General features: G+C 43.0%; 1 protein-coding gene across 1 annotated transcript in view; it reads left to right on the forward strand.

The window, feature by feature from the left end:
* NXPH1 (neurexophilin 1) overlaps positions 1-20659 on the forward strand; it is a 296568-nt gene that overhangs the window by 1997 nt on the left and 273912 nt on the right. Inside the window, exon 2 of the mRNA XM_043588970.1 lies at positions 870-1033. Coding sequence (XP_043444905.1) covers positions 980-1033 — 54 coding nt within the window. The 5' untranslated portion in view covers positions 870-979. The remainder of the gene's footprint in view (positions 1-869; positions 1034-20659) is intronic.

Below are 20659 nucleotides of genomic sequence, written 5' to 3' on the forward strand. Positions count from 1 at the left end.
TACACTTCGCCTCCACAGTCCCGGAGAGGGTATTTCGGGGCGGGATGGTGGGACACCAGAGAGGGGCGGCGGGCAGGCCACTGGTTGGGGGACAGAGTGCGCCTGGCGGGTGACCTCACAGACCGGGGCAGGCTCCCACTCTAGAAGTTAGCGATTGACTGTGTCCCTTGGCTCGAAATAAAAAAGTAGTGGCAAAGATGTGCTTGTATGCGCGTGTATCTCTCTTTGTGCAGGGGGCTCGAATGGGTAAACTGAGCCCGGCTTTACTGTATGCAAATTGCATTCCTTTTCCCCACCCCCACTCCACCGAACGGGTGAAGATACCCAGCACCTAATCCTGGTCAGCTCTACCTACCCCTTCCTCTTCCCGTGCCACCGCCCCCCCCCCCCCCCCCCCAGTCTCTCTAGCTCGCTTTCTCTCTCTCTTTCTCTCTCCATCTCTCTGCTGGTGTGTACGTGTGTGAGCCCTGCCAGGGCTGGCGAAGAACCAGCCGCCGCCTTTAAGTCCGAGCCGCCTGGCCATCAAACACTAGGGCAGGTCTCGCTGCCAAAGACGTTTGGGCTCCGAACCAGCTTGCACGCGGCTCTGTGAGCCCCGCCACCTCCTGTCTCCACCGCCGGGGAACACGCACCCGAGGAGCGCAGGGCGCAAGGAGCCCTTCATCCTCCTACCCTCCTGCCCGCCTGCCTGCGGACCGCGCGCTCGCTGCTTTCAGGCGCTGGATTTACTTGCTTTTCAATTTTTCCTGCCCCTACCCACTTCGGGTGTTTGGTCCACCCCTCCCTTCCACGACCCCCTTTCCCCGCTTGGTTGCCAAGCCTAACCTTGCCCGCGTGGTCATGGGATGTCTAATTTCATTTGTATCTAGGCTGCTGAGAGCGCTCCTTGCTCTGTAAAGTGGATGTCAGGTGGATCTATGTTTTTGAAGGAACAAAGACTCAGCGAAAGCACCGCCGAGGAAGTTTGAGACGCGGGAGGATGCAGGCTGCGTGCTGGTACGTGCTTCTCCTCCTGCAGCCCACCGTCTACTTGGTAAGTCGCTGCGGATCCGGCGCCCCCGCAATCCCACCCTGGTCGCGAGGCCAGACACCCAGGGGCGCGCGGGAGGAGGGTGAGACTGCCAGTTCAGCGAGAGCAGCGTTCCTAGCGACCGTGTTGGAACAACTTTGGCAAGCTGGTGTCTGGATCCCTGCGGGATTTTCCAGGGTTCCCACCCTCATTTCTTGTTCCGGTCCTCCCTCTCCTGTGCGTGATTCCGAACATGGTATAGGGTGCCCTAGACCCCCAGAAACCGAGGAGATAGTGGGACGGGATGCTTTATGGGGAGACAGGACAGAGAGAAAGGGTGTAAGACATGGAACTCTCATTAGTTCATCCACAGAGTTTAAACGAAAGGAAATGGAGGTAGAGAGTGCGGAGCACGAATCTGCCCAGGGCTGTGACTTTGAAAGTGAATCCACCCACCTAGTCCCCCAGTTTGGAGATATGGCACGTAAAGAAGTACAGGTAACTTTGTTCGACTTGTAGGGTTCACACAGGACAAGTTAATCAGATAGGAGCACCACAAGCGATCAGATCAGAAAGAGTTAAGTCAGGGGTGCCCTGGCAAAACAAGTAGTGGCTCTCCTCCCTAGCTCTCCTTTCCACCAAATAACTGAACCCCAGTTCCAGCGCCGATCCCCTTACTAGGGAATGGCGGACCTTGTGGTCAGGAAGGGAATACTAAACAGAGCCAGCCGCTGCCGTGTCTTTCTGGAATGGAGTTTCGGGGGTCCGGATTTTGCACACAGTTGGAACTGGGGTGGAGGTGAATTGGTAGAGGTGGGCACCGCGTGGAGCCAAGACGGAGGGAGCAGTTTCTCCTATCTGGCTACAGGGAGGGCCAGGGACACTCGCACCCTGCTGGTAAAGTTGTGCTCTGTGCACCGACTCCCCATAGCTTATTTCACAAGAGCACACAGAGGGCTCAGTGAGTTCTGACTAGGGGCGAGGAGCGCTGGGGCGGCCTGAGCTCTCCGACGGGGCTGGATAAACGGGATGGGGCAGGGTATGGGGGGTCGGTGCGGTCCCTCAGTCCCAAGGGTTTCAGAACCCACAAGCTTGGGAGCAAAAGTGTTGCTAACCTGAGAACATTTCCCAGCTGTTGCCCCGGTGCATGTGACTGAGGGGCTGCTAGTTGTGTGAACTCTGTGTATGTTAATGAGTGTGTATGTATACGCGTGTGTGAATATGTATGTGGGGCGTGTGCATTCCACGGGTTTCAGCTTCAATCCAAGAACCCTCAGTGTTGCCTGTCTTTGCATCTTTATCGCCTATCACAGCCGTGGACGCCAGAGGGCGCTGCGCGTCAGTGTCCTCGCCTACAGGACACCTTGGGGTAAACAGGTGAAAGCCAGGGCAGCCAATCCAAAAGAACAGCCTTTCTGACTCTGTCACCGAAGTCTGTGCTTTCCTAGACTGGAACACAGACAGAATGCAAAAATTGTCCTTCCCATTTACCATCTTCAATCATTCTTGCCCCCACCTGTGTCCAGTCAACCCACTGACATTGAGAGCCCAAAGACCGAGGGCAGAAAGTTTGACCAGAGAAAATAGAGAAATTGTTTATTGAAAGAAGGGAGGGACGGCAAAATGAAAGCTACAGAGGAGGGATATTAACGATTCCCTTGACCATGGAAAACCTTCTGCCCCTTTCCTCTGCATACCTTTACGCATGACCTGAACCTCAGGACTGTTCTTATTGTCCTTGGACTGTGCTCACATACACGGCAAAGGCTCCCGACCGTGGTGCAGTTTATTGCTTGGAGCAAGTATTTCGATAGTCTGTGAAATAATCTATCAAAAGCAGAAGTGAAATCAATACATTGTGTTAAATTTTAAATGTGTTTGTTGGCAGTTAAACCGTTTTCCACTCATTACAACAACAGTGCTGGATTTATTCTAATGCGCTGCGTTCTCAACAACAAGCGCATTAATTCTCCTTTAATTGTAAACTGGGAGCATTTGAAAACCATTCAGTGTGCAAATTATGCTGATTCAATTACCGTTTAGTTACAGACTTCATTACCTGAATGCCTTTTGGCAATACCGAGAAAGGAGACAATTTTTCCAATCTCACTCAAAACAATACAAAATGTGAAAAATAAAATAGAGAAGGTGATTTAGAAGTCCATCCTTTTCTTTCGGATCTAAAGTTGTTTTGTGTGTCGGGGATTAGAAACCACAAAAACAAAAGGCTGGTGGCTGTGACCCAAAGTAGTATTTCCAGGGATTGTAATCCTCTGGTTATTTGCCCACAGAATTCCAAGATGTTTTCCTGGAGGAGCAGAGAGCTGATTTTTACCATGGAAATGAGCTTAAAAGGGTGAATTGGACAGTCAGGACAGGTTGGTTCTAGGCAGTTAAGGAAGTGGAGAGCCTTGATTAAAGCTCTAGGGCAGTGGGACCAAGAAATGGTCAAAGCTTCTTTCTCCATCTGTTTTAAAACACCTCATACTGTAACTGAATTTATCATTTATTTGTAGTTGTACCTTAGAACATCCCAGATCTTTGCCAGAAACTACAATAGATTCATGCAGTTTATCAGGAGCTGCTTGAAGTTACACTCCAAGAAGGCAGGGGTGGCAAAACCATTATTTTATTTTATTTTTTCTCCTTGAGTTGCCATAGCCAAGCAGGAGTTTAATGAGTAATTTTATGTCTTTATGAGCTCACACAACAAGGTAAGTGACAGGGTGCTCTGTTTATGCATTGCCTTCTAGCTGATAGCACAGTGCACCTTCCTTTCCCTTTTCAGCCCCTGGAATCCCAGTTACGTTTTCCAAGGAGTGATCGCTACATTATGTCCAGGGAACAAGATTTGTTTAGGTATTTCTTACACAAAAGTATTTGTGCTTCTGCTTATTGACAAATACCTTAAATATTCCCAAATTATGGATTTTTTTTTTAATAAAAACCAGTTCTCTATAGAGAGCATTCAATGCTCTATTCTTAAGCCAGTCTCCTGCCTGTATTTGGGTGAATGTTCTCAGAGTATGTTTCTTGGTCCAGAGTTCTTTGAATGCCTGTTCTAGGTTGAGGATTTTGAGTGTTTTTGTGTTTATTGTGAGATGATTCTGTCCTATTTCAAACTGGAAGTGAATTTAGTACTGCAAAGGGAAGTGAATTAGAAATGTGTCTACAAAGTAACCTTCTGAAGCATATTAGCTGGCATATTAAAAAATCACCACAGGGCTAACTCCAGCCATAAAAGCAGGGGAATTGGAAACCATTAAAAAAAATAAAGGCAAGGAAATTTTCTGTCCATTGAATTTTGTGTATTGTAGATTTATTTAAAAGTCTCAATTCAGCAGGAGAGGAACCTATGGCATAACAATACTTGTGTAAAAAAAAAAAAAAAAAAAAAAAAAAAAACAAGTCCTGCAATCTTTATTCTCTTGTCAGTTCTGGACTGATTCCCAGATGTTTTCAGTATGATAGAATGGGTAACAGGACGATAGCATTTTAACTGAATTGAAGCACACACTGGATAAACTAGGAAAATGTGGTTTCTGGTCTTGAAGAAAGGGAGTCCTAAATTGGGTCATTCTCAGTGGATCAAACTGAAGGATAGGCCAGGGCACTCAGGGAGAGCACCTCCCTGTAGAAAGCAGAGGTGTCTTGTTGGGGGTTCACCTATGGCAATTTTCAGAGTTGAGAACTGAGTCTAATGAGCAATCCCTGGGCATGTCAACAAAAATGTTATTCAGAAATTGAGTCCAGGGAATGTGACAAGGGGTTGAATGATGTTATTGTGGTCAGTCACACATCCACAGTTCTGTTCTCATGAGAAGAGGCTCTTCACTCTCCAATTTAGGCCCCACTAGTTCTGATAGGAATTAAAATCGCTAATAATCTGGTTGCTTTTTTAACCAATATGGGCATGAATTGAAAAATTCTTTCCAAACCTTGTCCTTAAAAAAGATTTTGAGTCAGTTATTCCCTCAAAATTAGAGTGTCCTTAAAATATGAGTTCCACACCAATTTTTAACAGAGACTAAAGAATGATTAATAAATCCATGGAATACTACCTCCACACTATTAGAAGCCAGACCGTTTGGGTGAACTTCACGCAGTGTGAAGATGGCTGTTAAGAACTGAGGAAGCTGAGGAAAAACAGCAGGAGAGAGACCACCAATCTCTGTCCTTTGGATTAGGTATAAGCACTTTACATCCTTGGAAAATTAAGCCACTGCCCACTGAAAATTTTACAATTTGGGTTTATTCCTAAAAAGAAAAGTGCATTAACTACCTAACAGTTATTCAGTGTTTTCTATTAAGCCCAGTTCTTGGAGACAGTACTAAAAGTTCCCCGCCCCTGCTGCATTTCCAGAGTTTTCTATCCTGGGTCAGCCTTCCTGATACAGGATTAAACCTAGATTTTTGAAGAAGACTATACCCCAGCAGCCTAACATGAGAACTCATCAGTCCCAAGACATATTTTAGGGCTCTGTGGGAGGAAAAGTTGTTACTATCCCAGGTATTTTCCTGAAATGTTCAACTATCCATTGACCAAGAAAGCTCCCTGGGTGGTAGGAAGCGCTTGGGTGGGTTGTCCTTCTGCCACACTTCAGGAGGATTATTGTGGTGTGGGGCCTTCTAGTAATAGCTTCTGGGGGAAACTGCCTTCAGTATCAGAAGGGGAGAACCAGAATTACTCCAACTTTCTCAGCTGTTTTCCCGGAAAGCCATTAAGTTCGTGGCTCCTCTTTGTGTGAAGTTGATTTCTGTTTGGCTTTGAATTGTTGACTGCTATTTCCTCCTTAATGAAAGTGTTGTCTGGGTGAAAAATGTATCTGGTGGCAGGGAAATTGGTTGATTTTTTTGAGACAGGTGCCCAATGTCCTACTTTTTTATATGAGGGAAAATTTTCTGCAGACTACAGAAATTGACAGCATTGTCCAGGTAATAACCACCGTGGACAATATTTTCAAAAGGACATTTGAGTGATGAAAGCATTTGGATATTGCTTTTTCAAATAAGCAATTTTCTGTCTTGGCCTTCTTTGATTTTATAGGGGGTGAGGGAGAAGGGACCACCTATTGGCAAAGGGACGCCTTCCTGATCTCTCCCAGTCCTGAATTATCGAGGCGGTCCTCAGCTTCTCTTGGAATTCCGGGGTCTGAAGAGCCTAGAATGAGTTTGGCTCTGGCGGCGTTTGTTCAAAGAGTCAAAAGGGAATCTTGGGAATGAGAAATAACACTCTTGTTGCACCCTTGCGCCCAGAAAGAAAGCCGATAGAGGCTCTGAAAGTTTGCTTGCTTTCCAGTGGCAAGTTAGGGAGTGTGGATTCTTTCAGAGTTGTTTGTTTATTTTTAAATAAGATGCCTAGCTTTGATTCGATTCTGTAAAGTTCCCTTAAAACAACCAAGTCCTGTAGGATCTTCAGATCTCATTCTAAGACCTTAACAGTCTTTAACTATTTTAATTAATAGAGGGAGGCGGACTAGTCAGACAGGCGAGGGGCGGTCGGGGTCGGCTGCGTACAGGAGCAGCGGGGTGGTAAGTTGGGTATACTCTCTCGCCTCCCCACCCCCCACCTGCCGTCTACTCGCCACCATTCCTCAGGTCCCGACGCGTGTTTGCAGGAAGTTGCGGTCTTGATTTATCCGCTACTCAAGCTCCCGACCAGCTCTTTTTCTCTATGTCAGCACTAACCCCTCCCGGAGCTTGGTAAACAAGACGCGCACATTTTTTCTGCTGTCGATTGGCATGTTGACGACTCTGCTTGAAGGAATGTGACAATAAAGTGGGAAACCAAAGCTTGGCAAGCACTTAATCAAGGATAAAAAGGTTCCGCTGTAAGGATGTCACTCAATTTATTGTGAAAGTCGAATGAATTACGTTTAATGAAAGTGCTCCCCAGATGAATATTACCCGCAATTTCCTGAGTTGGCTCTGTCAGCTCGAGATGAGGAAATGCCAACCCAGATCAGAAAAGAGCGCCCATCTCAATTACTATGCAAGCTTTCCAAGAGCGGCTTTTTATTGAGATGATATATATTGGCGGCTTCTTCGTGCCCCTCCGCGCGCCTAGGAGCACGTTTGCGCATTTTCCAACTTTGCAGTCTGCCCTCGAGGGTTGCTGGCTGTTTGTTTAAACTTCTAATGAGCGCGCCGCGTTTCTGCTGCTGGCTGAAAACCTAATTACCCCGTCTGTAAACAGCTTTTTCTGGCATATTTTGTTTACTACGGAGGCGAGGGCTGGCGGGGGTGAGGTGGGGGTGGGAGGGAGAGAAATCTTTTTTCAGGTGCCCTTCGTTACAGGAAGTTCCTTTGGCGTTTAGTCGGGTGCTCGGGACGGTGGAAAGCAAGGTGGCGAGCGGGGGTTTGGGATAGTGAGCGCAGTGGGGTCCCAGGAGCAGCGAGAGTGCACTACTTGCCTCTCCGGCCGCCGCAAGTTGCGAAACGCCTTCTGACGCTCCAACTTCCTTTAAATTAATGAGGGTATTTTACTTGTTCAAGCCGGAAATACGATGGGGAGGGGGATACACAGGCCGCAGCCGGAGCGCATCACCTCATCTGCATGAGAATGGAGAACCGAGAGGCTTTTCTTGTACTGCTTCTTTCTCCTACAATAAGACAAATTGCTGCTGAGAAATACTGAGGGTTTCCTTAGAAACTGGCTCGTGGGGGCTCTGCGCGTCTCTGCTGAACCTGACTCCGGCCAGGCCTCGCCCATCACCCTCGTAAGCCTAATGGATCCTGACGGGAAGGATCCGAGGCAGTGGCGGCGAAGGCCGCCAAGGGAGGTCGGACTCCCTCTCCCCACTGGAGGGAAGGGGGGTCCTCCTGACACATCCCGCCCTAGGTCTCAGAACCCCTCCCCATCCATTGATTTTAAAGGCCATATCAAGTCGTCTTCTGCAGTTTAGGAGCCAGAAACTTTCTTCGACGTAGGCTTCATACCCTAGAGTCGGAAAACACAGCCCTCTCACCAAAGCCGCAGTGTTCGGGCCCCGCGAAGTTTCCGGGCGGGAGTCGCCGCCGCCACAGCTACGCACGCTCTATTGTCTGCTTTTAGCCTCAGGTGACCTCGAGCAATCCCAGCTGGTTGGAGAAAACACAGGTGCAGCCTTCTGGCGTCTGGAATCCAAGCCTTCCCACCAAAGCGTTGCTTCAGGGGAACTTTTTGTCGACGCCGCCGAGCTTCGGCGCTTCTGGGGCAGCAGGCAGGACTGCAGCAGTTCTCCGGGGGGAGGTCGCGGGTACGGGATTGAATGGTTCGGTGGCCTGCGGCGGTAGTTCTGCCAGCCCGGCCTGCAGAGCGGTAGTTCAGAACCACGGACAGAGCCACAGGCTCCGCCCCGCCTGGTGTCCGCCGCTGAGCCCTCCTCCCCCGCGGCCGCGCGGGCTCGGCCCCTCTAGAAGTAGAGTTGGCGCTTTCCGCAGTCACTTCTCTACCGCCCAGTCGCGACTTTAACGACCTGCCTCCCCCTCCCAGGCGTTCGGGAGCAATGAGCTCGGATAGCTAGGTCTCGGTGTTTCCTGTGGTCAGATCAGCTCGTTTGCCCCCCTTCCCCCCACAACATCGGTGGGTTGCGGCGTCACGTGATTGCCACAGAGTTCAGGCTGAGGGGTGGTGAATCCTTGTGTCTCCCACTTTCTCCCCGCCTGTCCGCATTCCCTCACACAGTTCGTTAAATCTCCCCCTCCTCCCAAACAGGCATGACTCAAGTGATGTAAAGTTGTATCTTTAACAGCGCAAAAGCCCCATTTGACACACAAGGAAACTGAGGTTTGGAGGGGGAATCAACTTTCTCTTCAGAGTAAAACCACGTGTGTGTGTGTGGGGGGGGGGAATGATTCATGCTCTCTCTCCCACCTGCAGGGAACACGGCTGGAGCCACCGAGACGCCCTCCAGGATCAGGCGCCTTTAAAAAGCGGCGCGGGCCCAGGGTGGGAAGTCCTAATTATTATGAATTTCTAAAGGAGCAGCAATTATTCACGGGGAGCAGGACAAACCAAGGCCCGGGCAAAGGAATCGATATATTTCCTATCGAAAGTGCCCGGCTCGCCTTTAATGCAGACGAATGGGGATGCAGCCTCATTATTTTCCGTGTGGTTAGGCTCCCCAGCGTGGGGCCTGATGCAGCGTGGAATCTATCATCATTAGAACAGGGATGGGGTGGGGGGAAATTTCTCCTTATTTACTTAACAAAACAAATAAAAAGCCCTTAACCCCCCCCCCCCCCCGAACAAACCCCCAAACCCTCCTACACCACGACTGTCCCTCCTCCCCTTTTCCTTCCTCCGCTCCCCTTCTCTGGCTGCTGTTGCACATCCTTCCTGGGCCTTTCTGAGCCCTCTAGAGCCGTCACTGCGGTCACTTAAAGTGTGCGCAGTTCCTCTTTGGCGGTGGTCACACGCTTGATTTGGTCCAGAAATCAGCCGGGAGTACCCAGAGTTGGCGCTAGGGGTTCTCTGTGTCAAAGGCGAAGGTTGGCTGGGAAGTTCTGTCCGTTTCTCTCGCCTTATTGGAAGAGTCAATCCTTTCAGGATACCCGATTCTGCAAATCCCCACAGTATTAAAGGAGCGAGGTCTGGCAGGCAGTGCTCCATCAACCTGTGTGAGAAACCGGCTTGGGGAAAGGCAGACCTGCGAGAAGAGAGCCAATCTGGAGGTGAAGAGAGACCGGGAATTGAATAGGAATGGAAGTAAAGGGTCAGGCGCAACGTCTCCAGGGTATTCTTGAAGGCCTGGCTGAGATAGCCTTCCTCTTCCCAGCGCGAAGCTAGCGTTTTGCCTTCGGGGCCAGCTGGCTGCAGTTTTTAATCTACCTTAACCCCACTGAAGTCACTGCAGTGTTCAGGGTCCTGCCTAGTGAATTGCACAGCGTTTTCCTGTTTCTCCCTGTTTGCGCAGCCCGCACTCCTGGGAAGTCTTTCTTACTCTTAGAAGTTGCCTGCCACCCCTGGTGGGCAGCCACTGGGATGAAAGTTGTATTCTTTGTTCGGGTGTCTTCACTGTTTCCTGCAATGTCGTTGCTTTTACGGATCAATCCAGGGGTGTTGTGTGTATGTGTGTATTTTTGAGTGCTTGGCCTTCATCTGCCTCACCCCTTCTTTATATTTGATCAGTCTAGCAGAGAAGAGAGGGTGTGGTATTTAGAAAGCCTAACTCCTCCTCCTTAATTGCATTAAAATTATCATAATTATAATAACATCTGTAATAACATTAATGAAAACAAAGTTGAAAATTGTGAAGTTCCAAGCACTAAAGTAGAAATCATACTCTTTACCCCTTGGATTTTCTTTTTCTCCAAGCCCAGCCTTTCATGGTATATTGTGATTACCTGAGTGTCTTTGTTCTGTGCTGTCAGAGACAGCCAGCTAACTCAATACCAGAACTGTATGATCTACTGACATCATTTCCTCCCACCATCTTCATTTTTAGAGGCTTTATAATTAAACTCTGTGAGATATATGTAACATGCATCCAGTGGAGAGCCTTTTTATTTATATTTATGTAGCATGCTGAGGAAGGAAAATTAAGGAAGTGCTTATATTGAAGTAATAAGCCCGCTTTGATATTAGCAGGAATGTCTTTTTAATTTACTTTTCTCAAGTCTGAAAGACTATCTCTGTAAGACCAGACCTCACAGTCATGTCTTTTTAAAGAGAAGTCCCAATAAAGTGAAAAGACATTTATTAGCTTGTACTAACTTAGTGGAACAAAAGTCCCGGCTAGCCACTCAATGAAAATGTACACTGGGCTTAGCATGGCAAAGTTGCATTATGATGCAGGAAGCTGAGCAGAAAGAAACATCTGCAAAGCCCTGCATTTTTTCTGCCTCTCCCTGTACCTAACCCACCACAGTGCACACATTTATACATAGAGTAAGTAACGTGGCCTTCCAGAGCCAACACAAAGATATCACACTGCAAATCGGGAGGAATTTTAATAAAACCAAAAGTCACAGTCTAAAAGGAAGGAGGCACAGATTTCCTTCTGTAAAATAGATTATTACCAGAAAAAATTATGATAGAAAGGCTTGGAGAAAATTTCCTGATTTAGAAGTGTCTTTTTCATTTACAAGTTAAATGCACGCGCGCGCACACACACACACACGCACATACACACATACACACACGCATATAGAGGAAGATTAGATATACATCTGTACATTTCCTTTTTGAAGGATTCCATGAGAAATTACAGTGGGGAATCCTTTTGTTTTCTAAGTTGCTGGCCTTGAAATTTCAACTTGAGTTTGACAGTAACATTTCCTTGATAGGAATCTGGTAACTGACACTATACTACTGTCCTGTTTATGTCAGTATTTTCAGCTACAGAATGAAAGCAATTTTGGTAAAGAAACTGCTGGCATGACAGCTAGAATTTTAGTTATGTATATATACGCCAACCTCTCCAACTGAACTTTAGAAAATGATTCTTCTCCTTGTAACCTTGTAGCTGAATGTTATTAGAGGCCCACAGGTATATAAAACAGCTTATATAAAATTAATGGACTGCTTTACATTCACAATCTCTTACTTGTGAAGCCCTTGTAAAATATCACTTCTACTTAAAATAGGAAGAATATAAAGTCAGGTTTTGTGTGCAATCAATAGTTGTAAATGGTTCAGTGAAATATTTGATTGTTTTGAGTGAGTTTGACAATATAATGGAAATTTATTGTCCTTCTTTGTGAACTGATGTGCTAATCATAAACCTGCCCCTTCTTTTATGTACTTGACCAGTTTTGAAACTGATTGTAAGACTCTGAGGCAACATCGAAGTACACAATCAAAATTTTAGGAAAGATTCATTTGTTTGATTTACCAGATTACAAGGAGATCCATGGGTTACTATAAAGAAAATTAAAAAAAAACCTTCCAATATTGTTTTTATTATTTTGTTTAAAATGATCAACAATATACTTATTGGAGTTGTGGACTGTGAATATTAAATGTGAATTTTTGAAGAAGAAAATAAGTAGAGGTTTTAATTTAGCCTCAAACTCCTTATAAATGAGACTTTCTGAATATAATGACACTATTAAATCTCTTCAGCTACTTTCCATAAATGTGGGCAAAATTTAGAAAAATTGGTGGTTTTCATTCTTTTCTTCCCTTTAAACATACGTTAAAAACTATGGTTTTCTTTATTCTGTCACTTGGTTTATGGATCTCATTAGCCCCACTATGAATTTCTTTCTTCTCTTTTCTTTCTTTTTTTAACTGTGTATTTTCATTTAGAGAATGAAGGTTTTTTTTTTCTTATTTTGTCTGATTGGATTGAAAATTATAATGGCCAAAAACCATTTTCAAAACATTCTTTTCCCCCCTATTTCATTCAAAGACTACCTAAAATAGTTAGACTCTTTTTTTGTCCCTTTTGTCCTTTTTGTAAAAATGGGCCCTTAATTATTGTGTTAACATCTCCTTTAAATAAGAAACAATGTCCTAAGTTACCAACTGGCTGTATTCATTGCTGATGCTGTTCAATGCTTGATAGAAAACTCTTAAAAACATGGACTGGATAACATGAATTCTGTTACGCTTTCTGTTTGAGAAGTTTTCAGTGAAAATACTGTAATTAATCCAAGGTTTGATTCTAAATCTCTTTGTAAAATGATGAGTTGTAATTTGTTGTTGGGGCAGCTGTGGTGTTGATAATAGGGCTGACTATATGATCTCTAAAATCAAAATATAAAATACCTTTACTCACGTATCTTTTTCAGTTATTTGTATTTAGTTTCTTGTACCAAGGCACCGTCATTTATTGTTTTCCAGAATTAAATGCAGAGAAAGATGCAAACCACTGCATATGAAAGGAAGTTATTCATGCATAGTCAGTGTAGTATTTCTCTGGTCTTGATGTGAAACTTAATTGCTATTGATGTGGAGATTTTGCAGAACATGGCAGAGTTTTTGCCTCTTTCACAAGAAATACATAATTGAATGATGAGTGCCTCATGTTAGATTTTCAACCTTATTTCTTTGGTTTAATAAGACACAGTTATGAACAGCTGCACCAAAGAGCCAGTCGTAATCTCTAGCCATTATCAAACTAATGCAGATCTGGCATTAGCACAGGTTTGCTTGAACTACTGCTTTTGGATCTGCAGCTTTGCTCTCTGAAATGTGCTGGAGAGTGGAAACGTGACAAGTGAATGGTTTGGCCCGAGATGTTTAATCCTGCCTTGCATTCTTGACTGAAGTCCTTTACAATTAGAATGGCTATAATTAATGTGTGGCTAGATATATATGCACCTCTCTCAGATTGATGTATACCCACACACCCCCTCCAGCCCCCTACAGTCTGCTTCTGTTCTTTGATCAACTGGTGAAGAAAACAAGAGGCTTTAAAGGCAAATGCACATGTGGAAAGATGGCTGATATCCTACCAAGACTACTTCTACTATTATTTCTACTAAATGGGTAATGTCATGGCCCCTGTGCAAGTGTCAACACTGAATTCATGGTAGAAATAGAAGAGTTATGATGAGGGGCGCCTGGGTGACTCAGTCAGTTCAGCGGCCAGGTTCAGGTCATGATCTCATGGGTGGCGGGTTCTGGCCCTGCGTCAGGCTCTGTGCTGCCAGCTCAGAAGCCTGGAGCCTGATTCAGATTCTGTGTCTCCCTCTCTCTCTGCCCCTCCCTGACTCACACTCTGTTCCTCTCTCTCTCAAAAATAAACATTTAAAAAAATGCTTAAAAAAAGAGTTATGATGAAAAAGTGGATGACATGTTGGCTCCAATGTGGACCTGGCCACAGGAGGGAGAAAACAGGCCGTTTTTCAGTCATTTCAGGATCTCTCCCTCTCTCAGATCACTCGCTTCCCTTAAGGGAAGTAGCACTAAAAATGACTTGTTAAGAGAAAGAAGCTGGAAGAGAATAGCAATGTGATTTCTTAGTTCTGTGACCTTGGGCAAACTTGTTTTTTAATTTTTCAAATTTACATCCAAGTTAGTTGGCACACAGTGCAACAATGATTTCAGGAGTAGATTCCTTAATGCCCCTTACCCATTTAGCCCATCCCCCCTCCCACAACCCCTCCAGCAACCCTCAGTTTGTTCTCCATATTTAAGTCTCTTATGTTTTGTCCCCCTCCCTGTTTTTATATGATTTTGGCTTCCCTTCCCTTGTGTGCATCTGTTCTGTGTCTTAAGGTCCTCGTCTGAGTGAAGTCACATGATGTTTATCTTTCTCTGACTGACTAATTCCACTTAGCATAATACCCTCTAGTTCCATCCACGTAGTTGCAAATGGGAAGATTTCATTCTTTTTGATTATCTTGGGCAAACTTTTTAACCTCTCAGAACCCAGTTTCCGTATCTGTAAAATGGGGCTAACAATACTTCTTAAACCATACGGTTATTATTGAGGATTAACTGAGGTAATGCGCTATAAAGAGCTTTGACAGGTGCCTGGCACATAAAAGTGGTAAACTAGTAAAGAAAAAAGTGTTGATACTTTTTAGACAGGAAGGTTTCTGGACCAGGTTCCCCTGCTCCCAACACATTTACCCTTATCTGGGTAAATGCAAAGGCTGACTCTATCCTAGGACCATCTTTTCTTTCCCAGTGGTTTATTGCTGTACAGTTGCCCAGTGTTGCCCAGAGAGCCATATGAATTTAATGGGAATAGTAACCATTGTGTAAAGCCAGAAGAAAATGGCCATTTCCACAGCAACCAATCAAGTGTTTATTGAAATGAAGACACAAGTAATTGACAGGCCTACTGAACAGATTGCCTAGTTGAGTGAGAATTTTTGTGATGTTTTAATTTAGGTGGCAAACAGTGTGAACATTTCTTAAGATCTAATTTAAAATATTGATATTTGTGTGGTGCCAGTGTGGCTCAGTCAGTTAAGCATCTGACTTCAGCTCAGGTCATGATCTCACAGTCCGTGGGTTCGAGCCCCGCATGGAGCTCTGTGCTGACAGCTCAGTCTGGAGCCTGCTTCAGATTCTGTGTCTCCCTCTCTCTCTGCCCCTCCCCCACTCATGCTGTCTCTGTCTCAAAAAATAAACATTTAAAAAATAAAATATTGATATTTGTGAGCAATTTTTGCTTTTAATTACTGCTAACAGTTGAAATTCTGTTAAAATTTGCATACAAAGTAATCAAAACATCTAGCCTCCTGGGTTTTGAAGTCCAAGGTCCTTTGGCCATGGTATGGGCTACTTTTCTCCACTAAAGTTCATTGTAGCTGACTTCCTAGATGTGGCAGCACCCTAAGCTCCCAGCAGTACTAGATGAAATAATTTAATAGGTGAAAGCCACAGCACCCCTCTCCTATGTGGCTCAAAATATCTCCTGTCTGCCACCATATACCTCCTTCCAAGGCATTGCCCTGATTACCCAAGAAGAGGTTCCTACATAGAACTTTTTTGTGTCTTGGATTTGACATGAGAATTGGGAAAGGTATGGGATGACTGCAGAGGATAAAGTGTTCTACATTCCTGTTTATACCCAGAGCCAAGCACTGTGCCAGGACTTTAGCAACTTTAGCATGGATTTATTTTTTCATTTTCATTTTATTTTTCTCAGTCCTATGAGATGATAGGTACTATTAGTATCAGTATTGTTCATATGATTAGTTTTAATATATTACTAAGCCCATTGTAGTCATATCATTAATAATACACCATTTTATAGATGAGGAAATTAAGGCATTGAGAATGTATCTAGTGCAAGGTGGCAATAATCGATCCTAGGCAATATAATTCTTGAGTCAGTGCTTTTAATTCCTACACCATATTGTCTGTGTGTGTGTGTGTGTGTGTGTGTGTGTGTGTGTGTGTGTGTATGTGCATGTGTGCATGTATGCATGTATGCATGCATGGGTGCCTGTAATGGAGGGGGAGGAGAATGAGCCTCATTTTAAAAAGTTTTTGAAAGAAGTAACTGTTGCTTTCCACTTTAACACAGAGTTCTTCTTTTCCACTGCTCTGGGTAGACCTTATTTGGGTAGCTGGAGTGCGCATAAAATTGCTGTGGTGCTACTGTAATGTTGTTTTCATCATTAGATGTAGTTATTCTGGAGAGGCTTCCCGACAAATGGGGGATACAAGGGTAACAAATGCAGGTTTGATATTAATGGCTGTGACTCAAGCTTATGCTGATGGCATGTGGGATACAATCTCTTTAGGAAGTCTACATCTATTGACCTGACTGATATAAAAAATGATCCCTGGGCCTCAGGGTAAGGTAATAAGTGAGACCAGGGCATAAAGCACAACCCTCACAGTCATCTGTGATGGAGTTTAAAATGATCCATAATATCTGTATCTTTCCTAGCAAATCATATACCTGTATTTTGAATTACTTGCCATGTCTGGACAGAAGGAAGTGGGGAGAGAAGAACAGAGTTTATTTGTAACGGGATAACCACATGTAAGAGGCAAAAACTCTAGTTTCTCCTGTGGCATTCTCATGAGTCCCGTGTTCCGACAGCTTACTGGATATAAGACAGACATGCAAATTCGTATTCTTTTAAAAGTAAAGTCTTTGCGTGATGATACAAACTAAGAAACTTTAAAATATCTGTTTAGTGTAATACCTTATTGTCAAAATAGTCCCAAACATTCAACTATTTTAGCTTAGGCATTCTTATCATAGTCTAGATATATGATTTAAAAAATAAAATAGAAAAATGCCCACCAAATATTCTATACACTTACTCGTGTTAGAATTAGGAATTTTTCTATTTCTGAAGAATAAAAGTAGACCCAACATACTCCTGCCCAAAGTGGCATTGGATGGTGGGGGGAGAATCTGGTTTCATTTCAGGCTTGTGCTACGTTTGACCTTGGGAGAGCTTAGTTATGCCTTGGGGCAAAAAATTAAATGTTCCATTTTGCAGCAGTATCATCTTTCACCTTTATGTGGATTTAAAAATGTAAATAAAATTGCTTTCTGTAAATGGTATACATGAAGGTCATATTCATATTCTCTGCAAGAATTCAAAATGCCATTTGACCCATCATTGGCTCAATAGATAATAATGTGTTCTATTAGTTTCTAGTAATCTACTTTTTAAGCATTTTATGACCCAATATTTTTATGCCTAGTTCCTAGTTTGTGAAATAAGAAATCAGAAATAAACCTTTTAGCACTTCATTGTAGGCTTATTTATAGAATGTATGCTTTCAACTTTGAACTTTTAAAAATGCCACATCTTCTCAGAATACATTTCCTTAGTATGAAAGTGGTCTGGCTGAGAGAAGAGTGTACTCTTAAAAAATTTTGAGGGCTCAAGCTATTTCAGTTATAATCTGAAAAGCAGAGGACAACGGATGGATTGAAAAACTAAAGTAACTGCTCTTCTCTTGGGGGGAGAGGGTGTTGGAATTCTTTTCATTGAAATTTGGATAATAAGACCCTAATAGATCCTTGTATTTAATTGTCATGATTTTGATCGTTAATGACTTTTGATTGCTTCTTCTGGAGGCACCTGTCAGCCGTCTCTGAAGCACAGATGGCTTCATCAGCAGCAGTAGGAGTTTCTTTTTCTTACTAACCCTGAGCTGAACAAATTTTTTTGGGGGAAGATGAACAGACCAATGTCATCCTAAGTTTTTCTGTGTTTGGGAAATTATTTTGTTTATTGAATAATGAATTGAGATCACTCTGTTTCAAAAGCTTCTAGTTGTGTTTTTAATTGTGAAGAGAATTAGTCCTTTTTCTAAGTAGGTATTTAATGAATATTCAGTGATCAAGGCCATAAGACTAAAATGATAATATACTTCTGTTTGCTTGAGACAGTCCTATTTTATGCTTGTTATTGATATAAACAAAATTTTCTTTTGCTTTCAAAAGTATCTTGGTATAGATGATAAATTATATGGTCATCTTACATGCAACTCAGTGTTCAAATGGCTGACTGAGAAAGGTTGGTTATAAGTCTTTATAAAAGTCTTATGATTATGCAAGATTGTTGAACAGGCAAGAATAGCATTTGTTCTCTTTCTCATGAAGTATTCACGTTCTTCATGAAAACTTGGGTAACTAGCCTCCATTACCATGATGTGCTGCCCACCCCATACTCTTTTACTTAAAAATCTGGAAAAATTTTTAACTAAATATTGTGCATTAAACAGTCCTGAGAAAAGCTGGTAGAAAAATGATTAGCTGAGGTCCTGCAGGGTGGCATCAGCTTGGTGAAACTGCTTTAGTCCAAGGCCCAGAAACTAAACTTTGCCAGTGCTTTCAGAGTTAACAGTCGGAAATAGACTCACTGTAACCAGAACATTATTTTGATAATGCCCTTTTCCTGTGAGAATACCTAAAGCACATAAGCAGCTCTGGAGAGCCCAATTAGTAATCAAAACTTGATGTAGATCCGTATATCGATGCATCCGTTTCTCTCTATATATCTAGAAAGCTTTGAGGTTATTTCATAAGAGGACATGGCAGGATCCAAAGTAGAGTGAAGATTCTCTTTCTGTCTTGTGCTTTCCTGTCTTTGAGAGTGGTGAGCGTGCATGATCTTTCTTGCTTCTCTGAATCCCTGTTTTCTATGCTAACAAACCCATTCAGTCCTTTTGATCCATTCTTTCTCTGAATATGTTACTATCACTGATGAAACTTCAAACAACAGTTCCTATTGGATATTCTTCCTATCCCACTTTTTGTTCACTCAGGGAATCTAATAGTTTTCTAATAGTTTTCTTCTTTAATATCATGGTTCTTTATGGGCTGGAACTTCGTTGACACTGTTGACCCTCTACCATCTTTTATATCTTCCCTTTTTTAGGGCTCTGCAAGGCCTTGAGACTAGGATATGTGAACATGTGATGTTGATTTAATAGGGTTTTATTTCATACCTTTACTGAGGAGTTATTAATGGTAGGTAATTTAAGCAAATAGATGGGCACCTATGCGAAGCCATGTGTGATGTGTGATGGGAAGAGGGGAGAAGAAAGTATTTTCTATGCCTCTGTTTAAATGCTTGATCTGTTTTTACAGTAGGCATTCTGTAGACCTGTCTTGGTTTTTCCAAATTTCTTGGGATTGTAGAAGTTGGTACCTGGTAAAGCATTAAAAAGGTTGGTGGGGGGAAGGGGAGTGGAGTGAAGTGGCTATGGGGATTAATGCTAGAACCACCTCACAGATTCTCCTCTGTTTTGCAAATGCACTGGCAAAAATTAACTGGATCCCCCTTGGTAGGAAGTATCAATGTGGATTGCTCCTTTTGATAGCTCAGGAGATGAGTGTGCTTCCTACTTTGCTTTTCTGGGACAAATCTCATGAGGGATTTTTTCCCTAGAAATCTAATTTGCACAGGTATCTGGCAAGGTCAGAGTTTAAAATTAATTTTTAAAAATTAGTTTCTACTTTTAATTATGGTAAAATATGCAGCACATAAAATTTACCACCTTAATCATTTTTTAAAAAGCTTATTTATTTTGAGAAAGAGAGAGACAGAGGGAGAGAGTGAGCAGGGTAGAGGCAGAGACAGAGAGGGAAAGAGAGAATCCCAAGTAGGCTCCACACTGTCAATGCAGAGTCCAACGTGGGGCTTGAATTCACGAACTGTGAGATCATGACGCGACCCAAAACCAAGAGTCAGATGCTCAACTGACTCTTAATCATTTTTAAGTGTACAGTTCAGTAGTAAGTACATTGACATTGTTGTGCAACCAATTTCCAGAACTGTTTTCATCTTGTAAAACTGGGACTCTGTACCCATTAAATGGCAACTTTCCCATTTCCTTTACCCTCTACCCCTAACAGCCATGATTCTACTTTTCATCTCTACCAGTTTAACTATTCTAAGTACCTCGTATAAATGGATCATACAATATTTGCTCTTTTGTGACTGACTTATTTCTCTTAACATAATGTCCTTAAGCTTTATCCATGTTGTAGCATATGTTAGAATTTCCTCCCTTTTTAACTAAAAATATTCTTTAATGTAGTCATATTTATTGACCTTTTTATTTTCTGTTGATTTTGAGTCATAGAGAACTTTAGCTTATACCTCGTTAATATAGGAATTCATCCACATTTTCTTGTACACATGTGGTTTTATTTTATTTTTTTTTACATTTAGAACCCTGATCCATTTGGAATTTATGTCTTGTATATGGTGTAAAGTATTAGTTTAATTTTATGTTTTCAATTGGTAACCAGACATCCTAGCATCATTTATTTAATGTCTCATGTTTGCTTCAGTGATTTCAGATGATGCTTTTATCATATACTAAATACCCTTACATCTGTTTCTATTCCATTGGTCTGTATGTATCAGAAACACTATGTTCATTAGGATGACTGTCTAGCTATTTAATATGTGTTGAAGCCAATCCCCTCTCATAGCTTTTTTCCAGCTTTATTGAGGTATAATTGATAGACAACATTGTGTAAGTTTAAAGTGCACAAGTGACTATTTGATACACATATATATTGGGAAGTGTTTACCATAATAAGGTTCGTTAACGTATTTCTCACCTCACATAATTACCAATTTGTCATTTTTGTTGTGGTGAGAACATTAAAGCTCTGCTCTCATAGTAAATTTCAAGCGTATAACACAGCATTGTTAGCTATAGTCACTGTGCTGTATGTATAGTTCCCATGCTGTGCTTTAGATCCTCAGAACTTATTCATCTTATAACTGCAAGTTGGTACCCTTTGACCAACATACCCGCATTTCCTCCAC

Source organism: Prionailurus bengalensis, chromosome A2 (genome assembly GCF_016509475.1).
Source record: "Prionailurus bengalensis isolate Pbe53 chromosome A2, Fcat_Pben_1.1_paternal_pri, whole genome shotgun sequence".
Lineage (NCBI taxonomy): Eukaryota > Metazoa > Chordata > Mammalia > Carnivora > Felidae > Prionailurus > Prionailurus bengalensis.